Source organism: Populus euphratica, unplaced genomic scaffold (genome assembly GCF_000495115.2).
Source record: "Populus euphratica unplaced genomic scaffold, PopEup_1.0 scaffold152.1, whole genome shotgun sequence".
Taxonomy (NCBI): Eukaryota; Viridiplantae; Streptophyta; class Magnoliopsida; order Malpighiales; family Salicaceae; genus Populus; species Populus euphratica.
This window is the reverse complement of record NW_011500040.1, coordinates 223519-239957: the sequence shown is the minus strand read 5'-3', so window position 1 is coordinate 239957 and position 16439 is coordinate 223519. Positions and strand designations below refer to the sequence as shown.

At 32.9% G+C, this 16439-nt stretch overlaps 1 protein-coding gene across 1 annotated transcript; it reads right to left on the bottom strand.

Annotated features, from left to right (window-relative positions):
* Positions 1–420: 420 nt before the first annotated feature.
* LOC105107249 (uncharacterized) lies at positions 421–8777 on the bottom strand. Its single transcript, XM_011001104.1, has 16 exons — positions 8240–8777; positions 7907–8083; positions 7660–7776; positions 7241–7408; positions 6542–6856; positions 6352–6437; positions 5519–5603; positions 5210–5422; positions 4572–4631; positions 4283–4362; positions 3819–4149; positions 3627–3722; positions 2206–3546; positions 1844–2124; positions 1073–1240; positions 421–969 (listed from the first exon to the last, which is right to left on the bottom strand). The coding sequence occupies exons 1-16, from the start codon at positions 8501–8503 to the stop codon at positions 834–836; spliced, it is 3918 nt and encodes a 1305-aa protein (XP_010999406.1). The 5' UTR covers positions 8504–8777; the 3' UTR covers positions 421–833.
* Between the last annotated feature and the right edge of the window lie 7662 nt (positions 8778–16439).

The following is a 16439-nucleotide window of genomic DNA, read 5'->3' as shown; positions in this document are numbered from 1 at the left end:
TAAAATAGTACTCAATCAAAATTTGTCGGGTGTTCAAGTCACGGATCAACTGAATTTTATTGGATTTTTATTCATTTTGATCTGCCAGTTTCCAACTTAATCAGGTTTTCAGTCCATCTGTCATGGCGGTTCGAATTTAGTAACTATAGACGTAGATGGGTCTTCAAAATCGCAGGCGTGGGCGGGGGATGGAGATGTTACAATACAGACGAATTAGCATTCAGCAACACTTTTTCTTCAGTCTCGTGACTAGAGGCAGTATACGACATTATCATGACATCGCCCTACCGTGGTCGGTGCCTTATTCCTTTCTGCTCACTACTTTTAGGGCACGTGGAGTACTTGAAGGAGCCCCATCCCAGGGCCTTTCCGACGGGGATTGGCAAAGCTTTTTGAGTCTGATGATCTTCGCAACCCCTGGCAAATTGCAAAATAAAATGAGGGTTGCTGCACACACGGCAATTGCTCAAGTTTAATTTCAAAAACAAATCGCATCCGTTTCTCCTTCCACGTGGTACTTTTCTTCCATCTTTCTCTGCAAATTGCCTTATTTAAATATAAAATCAGAAGGGAATCACCATTAGCTTTACAACAACGAATCATGCATCCAAATTAAAGGTCAAGAAGATAACCACAATGACCAGATCAGACGTCGCCCTAAGGTGTCACTGGCATGCCTAATCTTCAGCCATCGATACAAGTAAAATCAGCATCCACTCTATTTGTTCCTGTGATTTCGCGAAAGTAACCAATTCTTGTAGCAGCTGCATTGAGTCATGGCCAACACTAGTGAAGAGTCAACTGTCTCACGAGTTAGTTCCTCCACAAAAAGGTTATATAATTCTATGTGTGGCGTCCATTGATTGGGACGGAATCTTTGAATAGATGTTAGACTGGCCCAGCAATGAAAGTTCTTCCGGAGACAGCATTAGGGAACCATTGCTCAAGTAGTTTCCAGAAGCTCGTGCCCTACATAATAATAAATTGTAACTAAATTAACCTTGTGGTGATGACCGGGAAAGATTACTGGTATTAAGAGGGTTTCAGTAATTCTCGCACCACAGGCACGTACCTCCGTCCTTTTGTCCTGACAATGCTTGCTGATAATCGAGAAGTATCTGATCTTGCAATGTGGCACAGCGAAGATTGATATTCATAGAATGCATCACCTTTCATCGTCATATATGCTCGTGAAGGGACTATGGACTCGATTATATCACGAAGGCTTGACTGCATTTCACTACTTGGAGAAAACCAAAGAGAATTGGGTTAAGAGAAAAACGCTGCAGCTAACGCAGATATTGAGTTTGGCTCACAAAGCAAGAGAAATTGCATGCAATTGACAGTGCCAAAGCAGGGCAAGTTTTGATGGCATATAACGTGGACAGTGCAATTTAATTAATTCTTTTCTTTTATTTTTTCTATTGAGGGACAGGGAATTTGGAAAAGAGAGGATAATGTATGCTTTCAATCAAAGGAAAAACTAAAATAAAGGAATAGACCTTAGAAAAGCAATGCATAAATATGCCCTGCTTGGCTAGACATTTGATAACCTATATGCCATTAGTTTCACATATTATACAGGCAATTAGGTATACATACCTAGCTTTGCTATGTCTCTTTACAAATACCATTTTAATCCAGAAATTTAAAAGAACATGGCAATGGCATGAAACCTTTGCCACGTGCACGCAATATGGAATGATTTTTAAGATTCATTGCATGGCAGTGACTTTACATTAAATGTCAGTTTTGATCTGTAATTCAAATGTGGAAATATTCAAGCCAGTCCGCAAATGATCTAACAGTATGAGCATGAGTAGAGTTGAGTTGAGCTCTATACCTATTTGACGATGTTCCATTTTCAGGTAGGCTCACCTCAGTACTCATCCCAGAATGTGAGCTCTTACTGCTCAAATTCCGTCTAACCAAGTTACCACATTCCATCATACTAGCAGTAGACAGCATCTCCCAGGTGAAATCTACTTTGGAGTCCAAACCTATTTTTAACCCGTCATTGGCAAGTTCTTTGGCATAGAAGCAAAATCCTTGCCAAGCTATTGTTGATGACATCTGCAAATGCTCATCAGACCAGCTGAATGCATCCAACACATCAGAGGAATCCTGCAAAAAATGTACCAATATGAACTAACTAGCTGAGGATAATACACAAGGAAAAAGTTTTAATTGTTAGTTCATACTAACCAAAGTTTGATGCTTTGAAAGCAATAGTTCAGCTTCTGAAATCAGATTGCTCATACCATAAGCAAGTTCTATTATCCCAGTAGCGTCTTTGACTTCTGAGGTGACAAAATGTCTTAGATCTATGTGACGATCACGAAGTTTTCTCCAAGACTCTCGTACTAAATCAGTCATCATACAGGGTCGAAATTTCTCCACTGGCTTGGATTTCTTATTGAAATCCATGCGGCTACATTCATCCAATACTTGATATTCTCTTGTAATAACTTCAGCACGTTCATTTTGAGAATCTTCCACCTCTTCATGAGATGATTCTGCGATTACATCACAAGTGCTTCCCAACATATCAGAATTATGTTGTGATATGGGTACAAACTTGTCAAGATTTTCAGTTTCAACTGGACATAGGTTGTGATTGAACTCGTTGCTCACTGAAACTTCTTCCAAAGCGTCAGCCACTGAAGTGCAATACACCCTGCTAAATGACACCTCTGTTCCACCATTAATTAGAGTTTCTGGAACAAATGTTGATTCTGGCACACATGATACATCAACTGATATGGGTGTCTCTTTTACATGCAACTCAATTGCTATATCTGGACAGTGACAACAATTTTCATCTAGTTTCTCCACTCCAGAACAAAGTTGCAGGTCAGTTGATGGACTTGAGCAGTTTTGCGTGCTTGGACAGTGAGAGGGAAATGCACCATCAGCTTCAAGGGTGACTTCACTGTTAGTATCCCTCTCTCCAATTAAGGGAACTCTGTCATTGACCAACTCATCTTCAGAATCTGAAGACATTACTACATTGAGCTTCCTTCTACCTTTTCTCTTGGAGAATGACACCAGAGTTCCTGAGGAATCAAAAACATCATATACTGCATCAAAAGGGATTTCGAAGTGATCACAATCATGATCAGAGCAATTCTGGATTAACATTGCTTCTTTCTTGGCCTCTATACTGTATTTGCCATAATTATGAATCTTCAAGTTAGTTTGCATTTCTTTATCTTCAAAATCTTCTTCTATGACCTCCATGGAAACAGAATTTGCTTCTTCCATCGCAGACAATGAATTTGTGATCTCCTTTTCAACTAGCTCAGATAAGTGAGAAGGGAAATTCCATGGCATCACTTTTGGCAATACTCTATGCCCAGCCTCAGGATCAAACTTGAGCGGGCCAAACAATCTTGGTGCTTCTCTACCTGGAAGCAGTTTTCTAATTTGTTTGCCCTGAAACCAGAACTGAAGATGCATAAAGGTTTTTCTGATATCTCCTTGACAATATTCAACTACTTGCTCTAGTAGATGAGGTTGAATGTTGACCTTCTCAGCAGAACAAACCTAGAAGTCAATAAAAACACCAATTTAAGCTGGATACAAGATTAACAGCATAGGAAAGCACATAAACAGGAAGCACATACCATATACGCGTGCCGAAGAAGCTCCTTCTCTGATGGCATCATGAAAGAAACTTCTAGCCTGTCCAGACTGGCAGGGAGGAAGAACAGGATTTTCACCTGGCAATCACCACAATCACAAGTTAGTGACACTAAGAAAAAACTACCAAAACAAATGACATGTCAAGCAACAAAAAACAATTTTAACAAGCAAACCCTACTATTGCTGGTCAGTATCACAGGCCCTTTTGCTTTTTCAGCTATTTGTTGTATTGCAGAGACAAAGCCACGGTCTTCAGTAAAAGTAATATCCACATCTTCAAAAAGAATCAAATGTTTAAGCTGTCCTCGACCACTGGCAATTGTAGTCTCCTTGGAAGCACACTTAGTAGTGGCCTCAAAGGCTCCAAGAGAATCATCCTTATTCAATGTTGGTATCACCTCAATAATCTTGCTGTCAGAATCTGGTGTCAATTTACCATCAGGAAGGACTGGGGGAAATTTTGCAATTTTGTTGCTCTGTGGTTCCACATGAATTTCCTGTGACCTGGAACAAATACACTGTATATTGTAGAATAGAGGATTATATTCTCAATGGTTGACTAGTTTAGGTTTTAATTACTGTATGTTGTAAAAGAAGTTAAAAGATATATGTGCATTGCTGCTGAATATTGACAAACCATTCAAGGGAATGTGATTCTAATGCCTCTCCAAATCTTTGCTTCACCACAGCTCCATTTCGACATTCTGATGCATTGACCTGAGGATGATGATATGAAAAAACATTTAGTTTTCACTTTACAGGCTACAGTGATCATGTTATGCTATCCACTCTAAGGATGAAAAACCATATGCAGTCATGAAAAAAATTGTAAGGATGCAATGTTTATCATGGCATCTAAGATCGTCCCCGAAAATGATGCACAGAAAACTGTAATGCAGTTCTGAAAATTAGTGTTTAAGCAGCACCTCTAGAACTTTGAATCCTTCTTCCTTCGCACAAGCATAGATAGCAGCAGACTTCCCACTCTGCAATAAAAGGCCATGCGTTAACTACAGTGATGGAACTAAAATTTGCATTAAACTAATACCAACACACATTACATTATGGACATTCTTATACAGTATAACAGTTCATTGTTTAGTATTGAAAAGAAACTCCATCAAAAACTCCAATAACAACACATTAGCATCCTCTAAAGTGGAATGTGACCAAGAATAGGCCATACCCAAATTGTAAAACATAAAAGAGAAAAGAATCCATATGAACAGAATTATCAGAATGATTCCACGGAACAGTGGTAGGGCTGAAATCTTACCCTGACCTGAAGCAAACTATAAACAATTCCAGTAAAGAATCCAAGGAGCTAATGAATAACTGTATAGCATGCTGACAAAAGCATTTGACTGAAGAATCCTAGAAACCTTCCCCTTTTTTTTTTTGGAGAACAAACAAAATGAAACAGAAAACTTCTTATTTCCTCCTTTATGAATTGCAACCAAGAGGAACTTTCATATGGAATTCCACAGCTAATTTCTTTCCACAGGAACCTCAAAAAAACAAGCAGTAGGAATCCGTGAGGTATTGAGAGGGAATTGATTCATACCCCAGCTGGTCCAGTGATCAAGAGAACATTCTTAAGGCTGGCCCCTTCATTAGTATTTTCTGAATCAGAGTCACTTTGAGAACAGGTATAATCAGCATCTTGTCTATCATGTACATCACCACTGAAGGTATCTGTGCTGGCTTGATGACCTCTTTGTTTCCAAGAACAAAGCCACTCACTCAAAAGTTTCACTGATTCATCATTTCCACATACCTGCAGAATTTTCGGAAGAAGTATTACAGAAAGGAAAAAAATAATTCCTGTAACAAAGACTAGCAAGAAGATAGAAGTAGATTAAAAACGTCTGACCTCAGTGGCCTTCTTTGGTTGGTACTTATCCATCCACAATCTATCCTCAAGCTGATTAGTGCAACTAAGGTATGATGAGTCAGTCCTACAATATCAGCAATATAATGAAAAGGACGTTACCTCTCTAAATGTACTAACTAACTGAAACTAGTCAGATAAAAGCAGCAGCCAAAAACTAGCATCTATGCAACAAGGTCAAAACTAATTTATGATAAGACAACCAACATGTTTGGGGCTAAGCGATGTTAGCAGCAAGTATCGAATATGACAGCTATGATATTATCATCACAAGATTCATAAACCAGCTTGACCAACAACATGTTCTGCAATTTAACCCTAAATATTGATGGCGAAGGGAAATTATATCTCGTATATAATAAAGTAGAAGTGGAATGTTTGCTTATCATCATTTGAGAATGCTAAAAAAGGTTCGGGTACTTGGAAGTTGGTATTTTGCATTTAATGTAGTTTGCTTATGGTTATCACAATTCATATAATCAAACTTCCAGCATTTGTAAAACTATCCATTCATTAAGGACCTTTCCAGTGCTCCTTTCAGCCATAAGAATCTGAATCAGCAAACAAGAACAGGAATGCTTATACATATGATGCAGCTGAAAGAACTGATCCCTTGAAGCTACAACTACAAGCATCAGCATGAATGAGTTCAAAAGCCTTACCAAAGATGTTACTCTGCAATTCAAGGACTATGTTTACAACAGTAGTACACACTGAACAAAGTGTAGCTACAGTTACAGAAGTCATCAATTCACATGCAAACAGCACATGGCTAAGTGAGTAAAACAAATAGGATTGCCAATGATGATCCAAACCTTTCTTGAAGAAGGTCACTTTGCTGCTTGGCATCTGATTTTCTTGTACAGCCAGAAAAGAAACCAACTTCAACAACCTTACAGTCCTGCAAGTAACACATTTATAATCTCAAAAATAGGAATGTGAGATGCAGAGTTGCATAACAATCTGAATTACGGTGAGAACAAATAAAGATGCAAGATACTTAACAGGTGTTGCTTCACATATGATTTCTGTATCCTTAAACTGACAGCATCCCACCTGCACATCTGATGATGTGGAAGAGAATATTGCTGATGCCTCGCACCCAAATTCTTGTCGACAAAGGCATTGATCCAAAGATGCATTATCTTGAAGAAGTGATGTACTGGGAGGATGTGACGCACAGGGGAAGTCATTTATGTCTAGCGATCCAATGAAGCCTTCAAAGTTTGATGAGGCGGGGCCTTCTAGACTACAGCTGCTATTGGCAAATGGTTCCTCACAAACTTTCCAATCACTCCAATCAAGAGGCCTTGCATCATGCTACATAGCAATCTTCAAGTTTCAGTTGATGTGAGTTAAAAGTAAAAACAAATGCTAGCTTTGAACACCATTGATGGAACAAGAGTGATTTGAAAGCTGATTTTGATGTTCAGTAATTCACGCAAGGTCAGAGCTGGACGTGTTGCTTGCAATGGGAGAGGGGATTTTGAAAAAATAAAAAATTTAAGATTTGATGTTTTATGGACATCCATAGATAGATAAACTATAGCAAGCCCTGCAAAACTTTGATACACACACATAAACAATATCCCTAAATCCCAATATGTGTATCATTTTCATACTTACTTGGGTCCTGCAGTTAAAATTCAACATAGCCATATAGCTCTACCCTACAAGGATGCATGGCCAATGGATGATGCATACCTGATCCCTTTCAAAGACGTGAATAGGACCAATATTGATGTTTTTATCTTTTATCTTGGCCGAGCAATAGTTACTTTCTGATTCAGTTGTTTTGTTGCATCTCTTACTCACTTTCCATGATGTGAAAAAGGGGTGTATTTGCTTCCCAGCAAACAATCGTGAATTTTCCTGATAAAACACAATAGAAGTTAATAGTGTTACCCACCGATTCACTTCAGCAGATATTGAAAAGAGTTTAACTTTTAGTTTTAAGCATTTTCAACTTCCAAACCAAAGTCTGATTGTAACTGAACTCCATAAGCATCATGGAGTCTCACCAGTTAATAGCTGCTAAACCCTCATGGAGAAAGTGCATAAATATTATATATATATATATAAACACTTTTTTTTCTAGAATTCATGGTAACAAGATAACTAACCTCGGCTGTCATCTTGGCCTCTAACCTCAAATTAGGGATTGGTGGTGATGCATCCTTGTTCTCTATCAGATTACCAAAACCTTTTCCATTACTGGAGCCATGTGACTTCTCCCTTGACTGTTGAATAAAACAAATAAATAGAGCACATAAATTGACTGCAAAAATCAAAATGATTCCCACACGAAGCCAGTCAAATCACCAAAAACTTAACCACTTCATGCTTATACACGGCTAATTTTAATTGTACCTTTTTAGGAGTTATACTTTGTGGAGTTGCCTTTCCTTTCCGTGTGTCCTTCTTCTGAATCCCACAGTATTCTTCCCCTTCACTTTCGCCATCCCCACAGACAGCACTATATTCTTTACCGCGTTTCTGATCACAGCTGAATTCCGTCTCCGGTGATTTGTGCGGTAGCTGCTTAGACTGTTTGACAAAAGAACTCGGTATCAAAAAAATGCAACAAGCTGATGGTGTAAAAACTAAGCTAAAATAATGAATAATTCTCACACTAACCAGTCATATTAACAAAGATTTAAGCAATGCATACCGTATCTAAATTACAGCCAGTTTTAATTTTACCATTTTAGGAGTTCTGGTTTGTGGAGTTGTCTTTCCCTTACGCGTTCTCTTCTTCTTATTTTGACTCCCACGACACTCCTTGGCTTGATAATCGTCATCCTCACTGTTACATTTTTTATCGAGCTTTAGTTCGTTATTTTCTGGTGATCTATGAGGGAACAGCGTGGACTGTACAAGTCTCCGGCGAACACTCCTCCGCTCCGGCTGCGGAATCTCTTCAGCTGCGGCCACCACTGGTCCGTCTCCATCGGCTGATCTATCCATGCTAAATTACGATAATTAAGTGATTTGATTTTAGGGTTTTTGACGATTTGGGGGTTTTGTTGATATAGAGAGAGAGAAATGGAGGGAAAGGGGCTTTGTTGCAGCCTCTAGAGCAGGATTGTATTTGTTTGGAAATGGGCATGTACTGTAAAACAAACGAATCTCTAATCTAATGCCAGGGGATTTTTTATTTTCTTTTTCTTTTCCTTTTCTGTTTTTTCTCGTTTGAACGTTGCCCGCCATCTTTTGCTGGGCTTTGATATCATGCCGGAAACTTTTTTCCCGCGCGCTCGATGCTGCGCTTTCTTTGTTACGAAGTCTTGTAAAGAGTTGTGATCGGTGTTTTTTAAAATATTTTTTTATTTATAAATATATTAAAAACATATTTTATTAAAAAAATTATTTTATATATTAAAACTATTCAAAAATATTAAAAATAATTAATTTAAATTAAAAATTAAATTAAATTTTTATAAAAATTATATTGAAGCATATCCATAAACCCAAATGGATATTTAATGGGAAAATCTTAAACAGGAAATTTAGGAGCTTGATTTTAAACAGCACAGTAATAAAAAATATTCTGTAAGGTAAAACAATAAAAAAAATAGAAAAATAATACATTTTATCTGTCACTCCTTCAATTTACCTTTTTTTATTTATTTAACTCTTTGGCATTGCAATAATGTTGGTTTAGGTTTTTCTAGGTTGTTTTGTATGTCTATGAACAGGGATTTTGAGGAATCGGAAAAATATTTTGCTGCTCGATTTCATATTATAAAATATAATTTTTTTGGATTATAATAATTAAAAGTTAAGGAATTAAATTTGATGTTTTAAAAACTTTTGAGCACCTTTAATTTTGTCCGATTAAGGACTAGTATGCATGGGTAAGGCAAATATTTATGTCCTTCTTTTTTTTTTAATTTTGGTTAATGTTCTTCCTCTCTTTTAATTTTGATCCTTTTATTTTTTTTCAATTTACTTGATAGTTTATTTTTTTTTACTAGGATACACCGGTCTCGATGTTTATAAAAAGTTTTGGTGTTTAATTAATACTTAGTTTATCAAAAATATATTTAAATTATATTGATTTAGAGCAATTAAAGATTAAAAGACTAAGTTTGATAATAAAACAAATAAGGAGGGCTTGAAGTTAATGGGAAAGTTTTAAATAGTTACTGCATGTATTACATATGAGAAAGAGTTAGGAAAGACGTGGTGCTTTAACGACGCATGCAACATTCTATAATGGCCAGATCAGGGCTTCTATGATGGCGATCAATGTGGCTCAACATTCACTTCTTGTGTATTTTCTTTGATTGATTTAGATCGTTTTTTTTTTAATTTTGAACTTCCTTGTTGGATTGGCTTTGAACTAGGCTTCATCGTTTTTTTTTTTATTAATGCTTTTTTTTTCTTCAGGTTCTCATTAAATTTTTTCTTAGTTAGTCCATTTATTATCGTTGAATTTTCTCTTATTACTTAATTAAATAATACCAACTTATTTAATTCTATTGGATTTATAACCTGAATTGTAGATTTTATTTTCTTATTTGTAGTATATTTATATTACTCAAGATTTTTTTTTCACGTTGAAAAGAATCTTATTCAACCTTTGGCGTAATTTGAGGCCACAAATGTAAGTATTTTACTAAATAATCTTCAATTCTTTTTAATGTTAGAATTATTTATTTTACTTTAACTAGCTACAAACTTTTATGTCTTCCCTTTGCATATTAGTTTGTTATGCTAGATAAGTAGTCTGCATTATGTCGTCGTGAACTACTTTTTAATGTGTAGGAGAAGTTTCATTAATGCAATTAGTAAATGCAAACTATGAAAAAAAGATGAAGTCCCGGTTTTCAGTGTAGATGTTTGTTTAAAACTGCGATAATGTTATAAAAAGCATATTGAAATAAATTATAAGGTCTAATTTTTAATTAACCGTGTATATAAAAATAAAATTGAAAAAAACCAATAAAAACTCAATGTTAAACGATAAAAATTAAAAACAATTCTAAATATTTTAAGAAACTTTTGTAAAGTTAACTAAGACAAATCACCAATTCTAACATTAAATCAATTAAATATAGAAAAGATCAAATTAAAGAAAAAAATAAAATAACATAAAAAAGTCAGACCAAACATGCAAGTGTGGCAGTCCAACAAACTTAGGCCTTAACATAAAAAATGTTAGGCATGTGGGCCTAGGAAAGGCTCGCGGGCCTAGGAAAGGCTCGCATGCATGGACAATTTTAATTTTTTTCTTTTTCAAGAGGCATATAACTTATCATCGACCTTTTTCTAAGTTTTTTTTTTTAAAAAAAGAAGCAAATGATAAGTTATCTGCAGTGGTAGCTTGTCTGCTTGCAAAGAATTTAGCCACCATAAAGGTAATTGATAAATTAGGAGAATGTTTTACAACCTAAAAATTTATTTCAACTCATTTTCATAATAAAACACTTAATAAATACCCTGAAACCCTAAAAAATCAATCTAACAGCCTAAAAAGGTCAAAACACATAGAATCAAATTGGTAAAAAACTCTCCCTTCATCCCAAATTATTTTCTTAGGTCATATGAAAGTTACAAAAAACCTTAATGGCACTTTTCTCATCAAGAAAAAAAATTTGATACCAAGTTCGCCCCTTTTCTGATCAGAATCAGACTAACTAACCTTTTTTTTTCTCTCTCATTATTTTCTAGTAATACTCTCTTCTCTCTCAAGCAATTTTCATTATACACAATGGTAATCATCATGTCAAAAATTAATTGTCTTATATATTCATATTTTAAGCTGATATGTCTATATTTTTCATTGTAAATCTTACTTAATGTCTTAGACATGGTTGTTTGACTATCATTATGCAAGAAGATATATGGCATTGGTTGTGACCATAACTTAACATCCAATTATATATTTTTCAGCTATTTTATCTCTTTTCCTATGGCTATTAGAGTTATGAACTCGAATTCCATTGTAGAATGAGTTATACATGTTTGTTTTTTTAAGGTCAAGAAACAACACCACCATAAAAAATAAATACTTGTTTAGAGGTTGAGTTAATATTAGTTGCATTAGTTATTAACTAGCATTATTATAATATTTAAGTATAGCTAGAAAAATATTATAAAATAATCCAAAATGCATAGTTCTTTTCAAGTAACCAAATACTCTTATACTTGATTTCCAATTATCTAAACTAGAATTGCTTGTGTATCTGGACAATTTGCATACCGTGAAAGCAATATCTAGTATAGTAATGCATGACATATATTAAGTTGTCAATTGCACTAGCATATTCAATATGAGCGATTAATTTACTTGTATTTTCTGTTAATTTAAAGGAAACATCCAATAAAGTATTTGATTTTTTTATATTCAGATGATTAAATTTATTTAAGACTTTCTCGATATAATAAGATTGACAAAGAGCGAAACCATCCACTATGTTTTCTTACCTTGATGCCTAAAATTGTATATATCTCATTTAAGTCCTTCATTTTAAACTTTTAAGTTATATATTTCCTCATAAAATTGTATATAAAATAGTCCTTCATTTTTTTATATTCAGATGATTAAATTGTATTTTCTTTTGAAAACCTGTTTACATCTAAACTAACTTGAAACTTGAAAGTAAATCAACAATAGTTCAAGTATTTTTATATAATAATGAATCCATCTCATCATTAACTGTCTATTTCTAAAAACCAACATCTGAAGACATCATTGTTTCTTTATATGTTTTAGGGTCATCTTCTAGTGTTAATAAAATTGGTATCTTATTAAGCATATCGATTCTATTACCTTCAACTAAAAAACCAATAGACTATGAAGATATATAATCCAGGTATAAATTCTTTTCTTTTCTAGCACGTTGACTTGTTCCAAGTTCAATAGGATGATCAATTTGAATTCTTTTACTTCTACAATTTGTATTATTTGTTGATTTTATTTTACTTTTAGAATTATTGATTCTTTCACTAATTGAATTTGAATCAATTTGAAACTTATTTTCAATAAACATAAAATCTCTAGATTTCATAATTGCATTAGAACTCAAATCAAATATTCTATATGCTTTTGAATTTTTACCATAGCTAATAAAATTTTCCTTTAAAACTTAACTTTAGGTCTTAATTTTATCCCTCTAGGATCTGAAACTCTATAAAAGGCAAGACAACCTTAAACTCTAGAATAATTTAAGTTTGTTTTTCTTGTCTTTTTATAATTTGTATGAAAAAAATTTTAATTTTCTAGAAGAAATTCTACAAGCAGTGAATAAAGCTTTATCCCACAAACTAATAAGCAACTTGGCATTCACTAACATTTAAGCATATCAACAAGTGATTTTTCCTTTAAAATCTTTCTTTAAAATTTTAGGTCTTAATTTCATCCCTCTAGGATCTGAAACTCTATAAAAGATAAGGCAACCCCAAACTCTAAAATAATTTAAGTTTGTTTTTCTTTTCTTCTATAATTTGTATGAAGAAACTTTTAATTTTCTAGAAGAAATTCCAGTATATACATGACAAGTAGTGAGTAAAATTCCCCCTACAAACTAGTAAGCAACTTGGCATTCTCTAACATTTAAGTATATCAACAAGTGTTTTTTTTATGCTAAGTCTTTTTGGTAGGGTGTATATAGAACACTAGTTTGATGTATGATTCTATTTTCTTCATAATATGAAGAAAATTCCATGGAACTCATCACCTTTGTCACTCTTTAGAATTTTAATTTTCTTTCCCTTTTAGTTTTCAACTTCTAATTTATAATTCTTAAACATTTAAAAAGGTTGATATTTATGTTTCATTAAATAAACATAATATTTACTCCTCTAGTTAAGATGTCAAAGATAAAGATAACTCAATCATATAAATAAAAATATTAACTTTATTATTAATACCGAGTTGTAACATTCCATCACATGAGTAACTCTTTCTCATAAAAAGTTTACTTTTAGATAGGATAATTTTATTAGACTAAAACAATTTTAAAACCCTTTGTACTTTTTATAAAGCAAATTTGTATATATAAGATTTTTCTTTATATCTAGTACATGTAAGACATTGACTAACAATATTTTCTTTTTAGAAGTGAAATTTAGTATAAAACATATTTTCTTATCACTTTTATTGGAAATTTTTGTCTATCTTCTACAACCTCACACTATTTGAAATGGTTTTTGTTGTTGCATACATGGATGGTTGTATCAAAATCATACGACCTGTCATTAAACATGATACTTACAACCATATAAAGTCCAATAATAATTTTGATATGCAAATTTGAAACTATTACAACCAATTTGGTTTTGTATTCAACCATATTTTCATTATTTAAATTCTGGACATTGTTAAAATCTTATTACTTTTATTTATTTCAAAACATGCACTTGTGTTTGTAATGTCATTTACTGTCACAATTGTAACAGGTCTTTCCTTTCTTTAAATTGCGTAGGTTATCTAGATTTTTGAAGTTATTTGCTACCTTAACAAATTTTCTAATCTTTCCAGCATTCTTCTTTTGAATAATCCAATTTCCTTCAATATAATTCAATTTTGTTGTTAATTCAATGTTGAATTTCTTTACATGAAATTTCATTTATTCTTCAATTCGTAAGTGTTTTTGAATTTATTCAAGAGAAAGTTCTTATGTGATATATACTAGCTTTTTTCTATAATCATTCCAACTAGGAGGAAATTTTACAATTGTCCCTCCTACTTCTACTGCTTCAAGAAATTTCACTTTCAAGTTTTTAAGTTTAGAAATTAGAACTTGTAACTTATGAACTTGATCCATAACAAAAATATTATTGATTATTAAAAATTAAAATTTTAAAATATTTCATGATAAGAAATTTGTCCACACCTTGTTTTTCTGTATTGTATTTGTACTTCAGTAACTTCCATATTTTCTTTAGAGACTTTATGGATGTAAAAAGATTACACAGATGATCTAATAGATTATTGAGGGCATGACCTCTGCATAACAATTCATCATTATCTCATAATTCATTATTATCTCATGTCTTACACTTTGCCTTCAACTGATCATTATCTTTAAGTGTAGATGTAGGAATTTTAGACTGATCCGGATCAAGGATGTAGGAGATCTTTAAAGTAGTCAACATGAACATCATCTTATCTTTCTAACAAACAAAATTTGTTCCATCAAAACTCCAGCTTCACAAACTCTTGATTCACCATAGTTTTAGACTCCATTGCAAATTAACACCTTAAATTTGTTAGGGCAATCAGTATAGCAAAAAGGCTTTGAGAAGTGAAGAACAATATCTTTAAAGTATTAATTGCTCCCACTATATTTGTTGCAAGATTAAAGCAATAAATCTTAAGGATATAACAAAGCCTTGAAGCTTATAGATAACAACTTCTATAAGTTTCCTAATAATTTCTGTTTTGTTTCTGATGAATATAAACAAAGAGTTTAAAGAGAAAGAAAATAAAGAGATAAGAAGATTCTTTTTTAATTGATTTATATCAATATTAAATTCATATTTACAAGGAAAAGAATATTTTTCAGACCAATATGTCTGTAGAAATTTAAAGACACACCTCTACAGACCAATATGTATGTAAAATTCAAAAATACAACTTTTCACTTAAATTAAAAGAATAAATTAGCAAGAGGTATTATGCATGATTAATTAATTAATTTCAAAAAATTAATTAATTAAACTAAACTAATTATGAAAATAAAAATTATTTATTTTTATAATTTCAAATGCCAAATACCCCATTGCCAAGTGTCATCATATATATAATATTTAAATTTTGGTTTTTCTTTAAAATCTTTCTTCCAACATCTAAATCTATTGATTTGATGTCTCTCACTTTATAAAGTACAACAAAACCTATTTCATTTCTAACATAGAATAGATTTCTCTTTGTCTTACGTAATATTCAAGCTATTATAACACGTGTTTTAAGTTGGTTTTCTTTTTGTTTTTGTTTTTTTTCCTCTTTATTTTTTATTTTTTTATTCTTTATCTTCACATATGATTCACCCTTATTTATACAAGGTGAATGAGGTGTTTAAGGTCCCTTCCAACCTTGAATCTTGGCCCTTGATTTGTCTGAAAATGATCTTAATCATTGGTCATAAGCCAACAACTTAGTACTGTTAAAACCAGTTGTTAAAGATGGCCAGGTCAGGAGTTTTGGCCACTTATAGCAGTGACTAAAAAGCTATAGACTAGCGGAAATAAAACTGAAGAGGTAAAATAATTCAAGATGTGAGGATGATTTATTTTTTATTTTATTTAGTAAAGGTACGAGAGAGGACAAATGCATGAAAGGTGGCATTAGAGGTAGCTTTCTCAGGTTCTTTATTAAAAAGATAATGAATATTGTCTGATAATGTGTTGTCTGGCTTTTTCCTTTTTTTGCTTTATGTTGACCTAAATGATGTCATTTTAAACCAAAATGAACAGTTTTATTTAAATGAAACGACGTTGTTTTGAAAACTTTAGATTCAATTAGGTCATTAAGCCAGTTTTTTTAATTTCGGCCCTCAATCTTTAAATTTGTTTAATTGAGTTCTTGATTGAATTTTTATCTTTAGAATTAATTTAATTTTACCGCTGTGAAGTTCTAAAAAGACCCTATAATTTTAACTTGTTTTTCAACTTAGTCCTTAATCTTAAATGTTTTCAATTCTGTCCTTAATTGACATTCAAACTTTTAATTTCTTTAATATCAATCCTATTTTAGCTGAATTTGATACGCGGACCCTTTGCAAAGAGCTCTTTGAGCTTGAATTTCTTCAATTCAGCCTTTCATTGACATCTAAACTTTGATTTTCTTGCAATTTTAACACTGATTTCATCCGATTGAGTTTGAAAAAAATTAAATATGGTCCTTTAAAACTTCAATCTTCTCAATTAAGTCTGAATTGAGTTTCCAATTTTT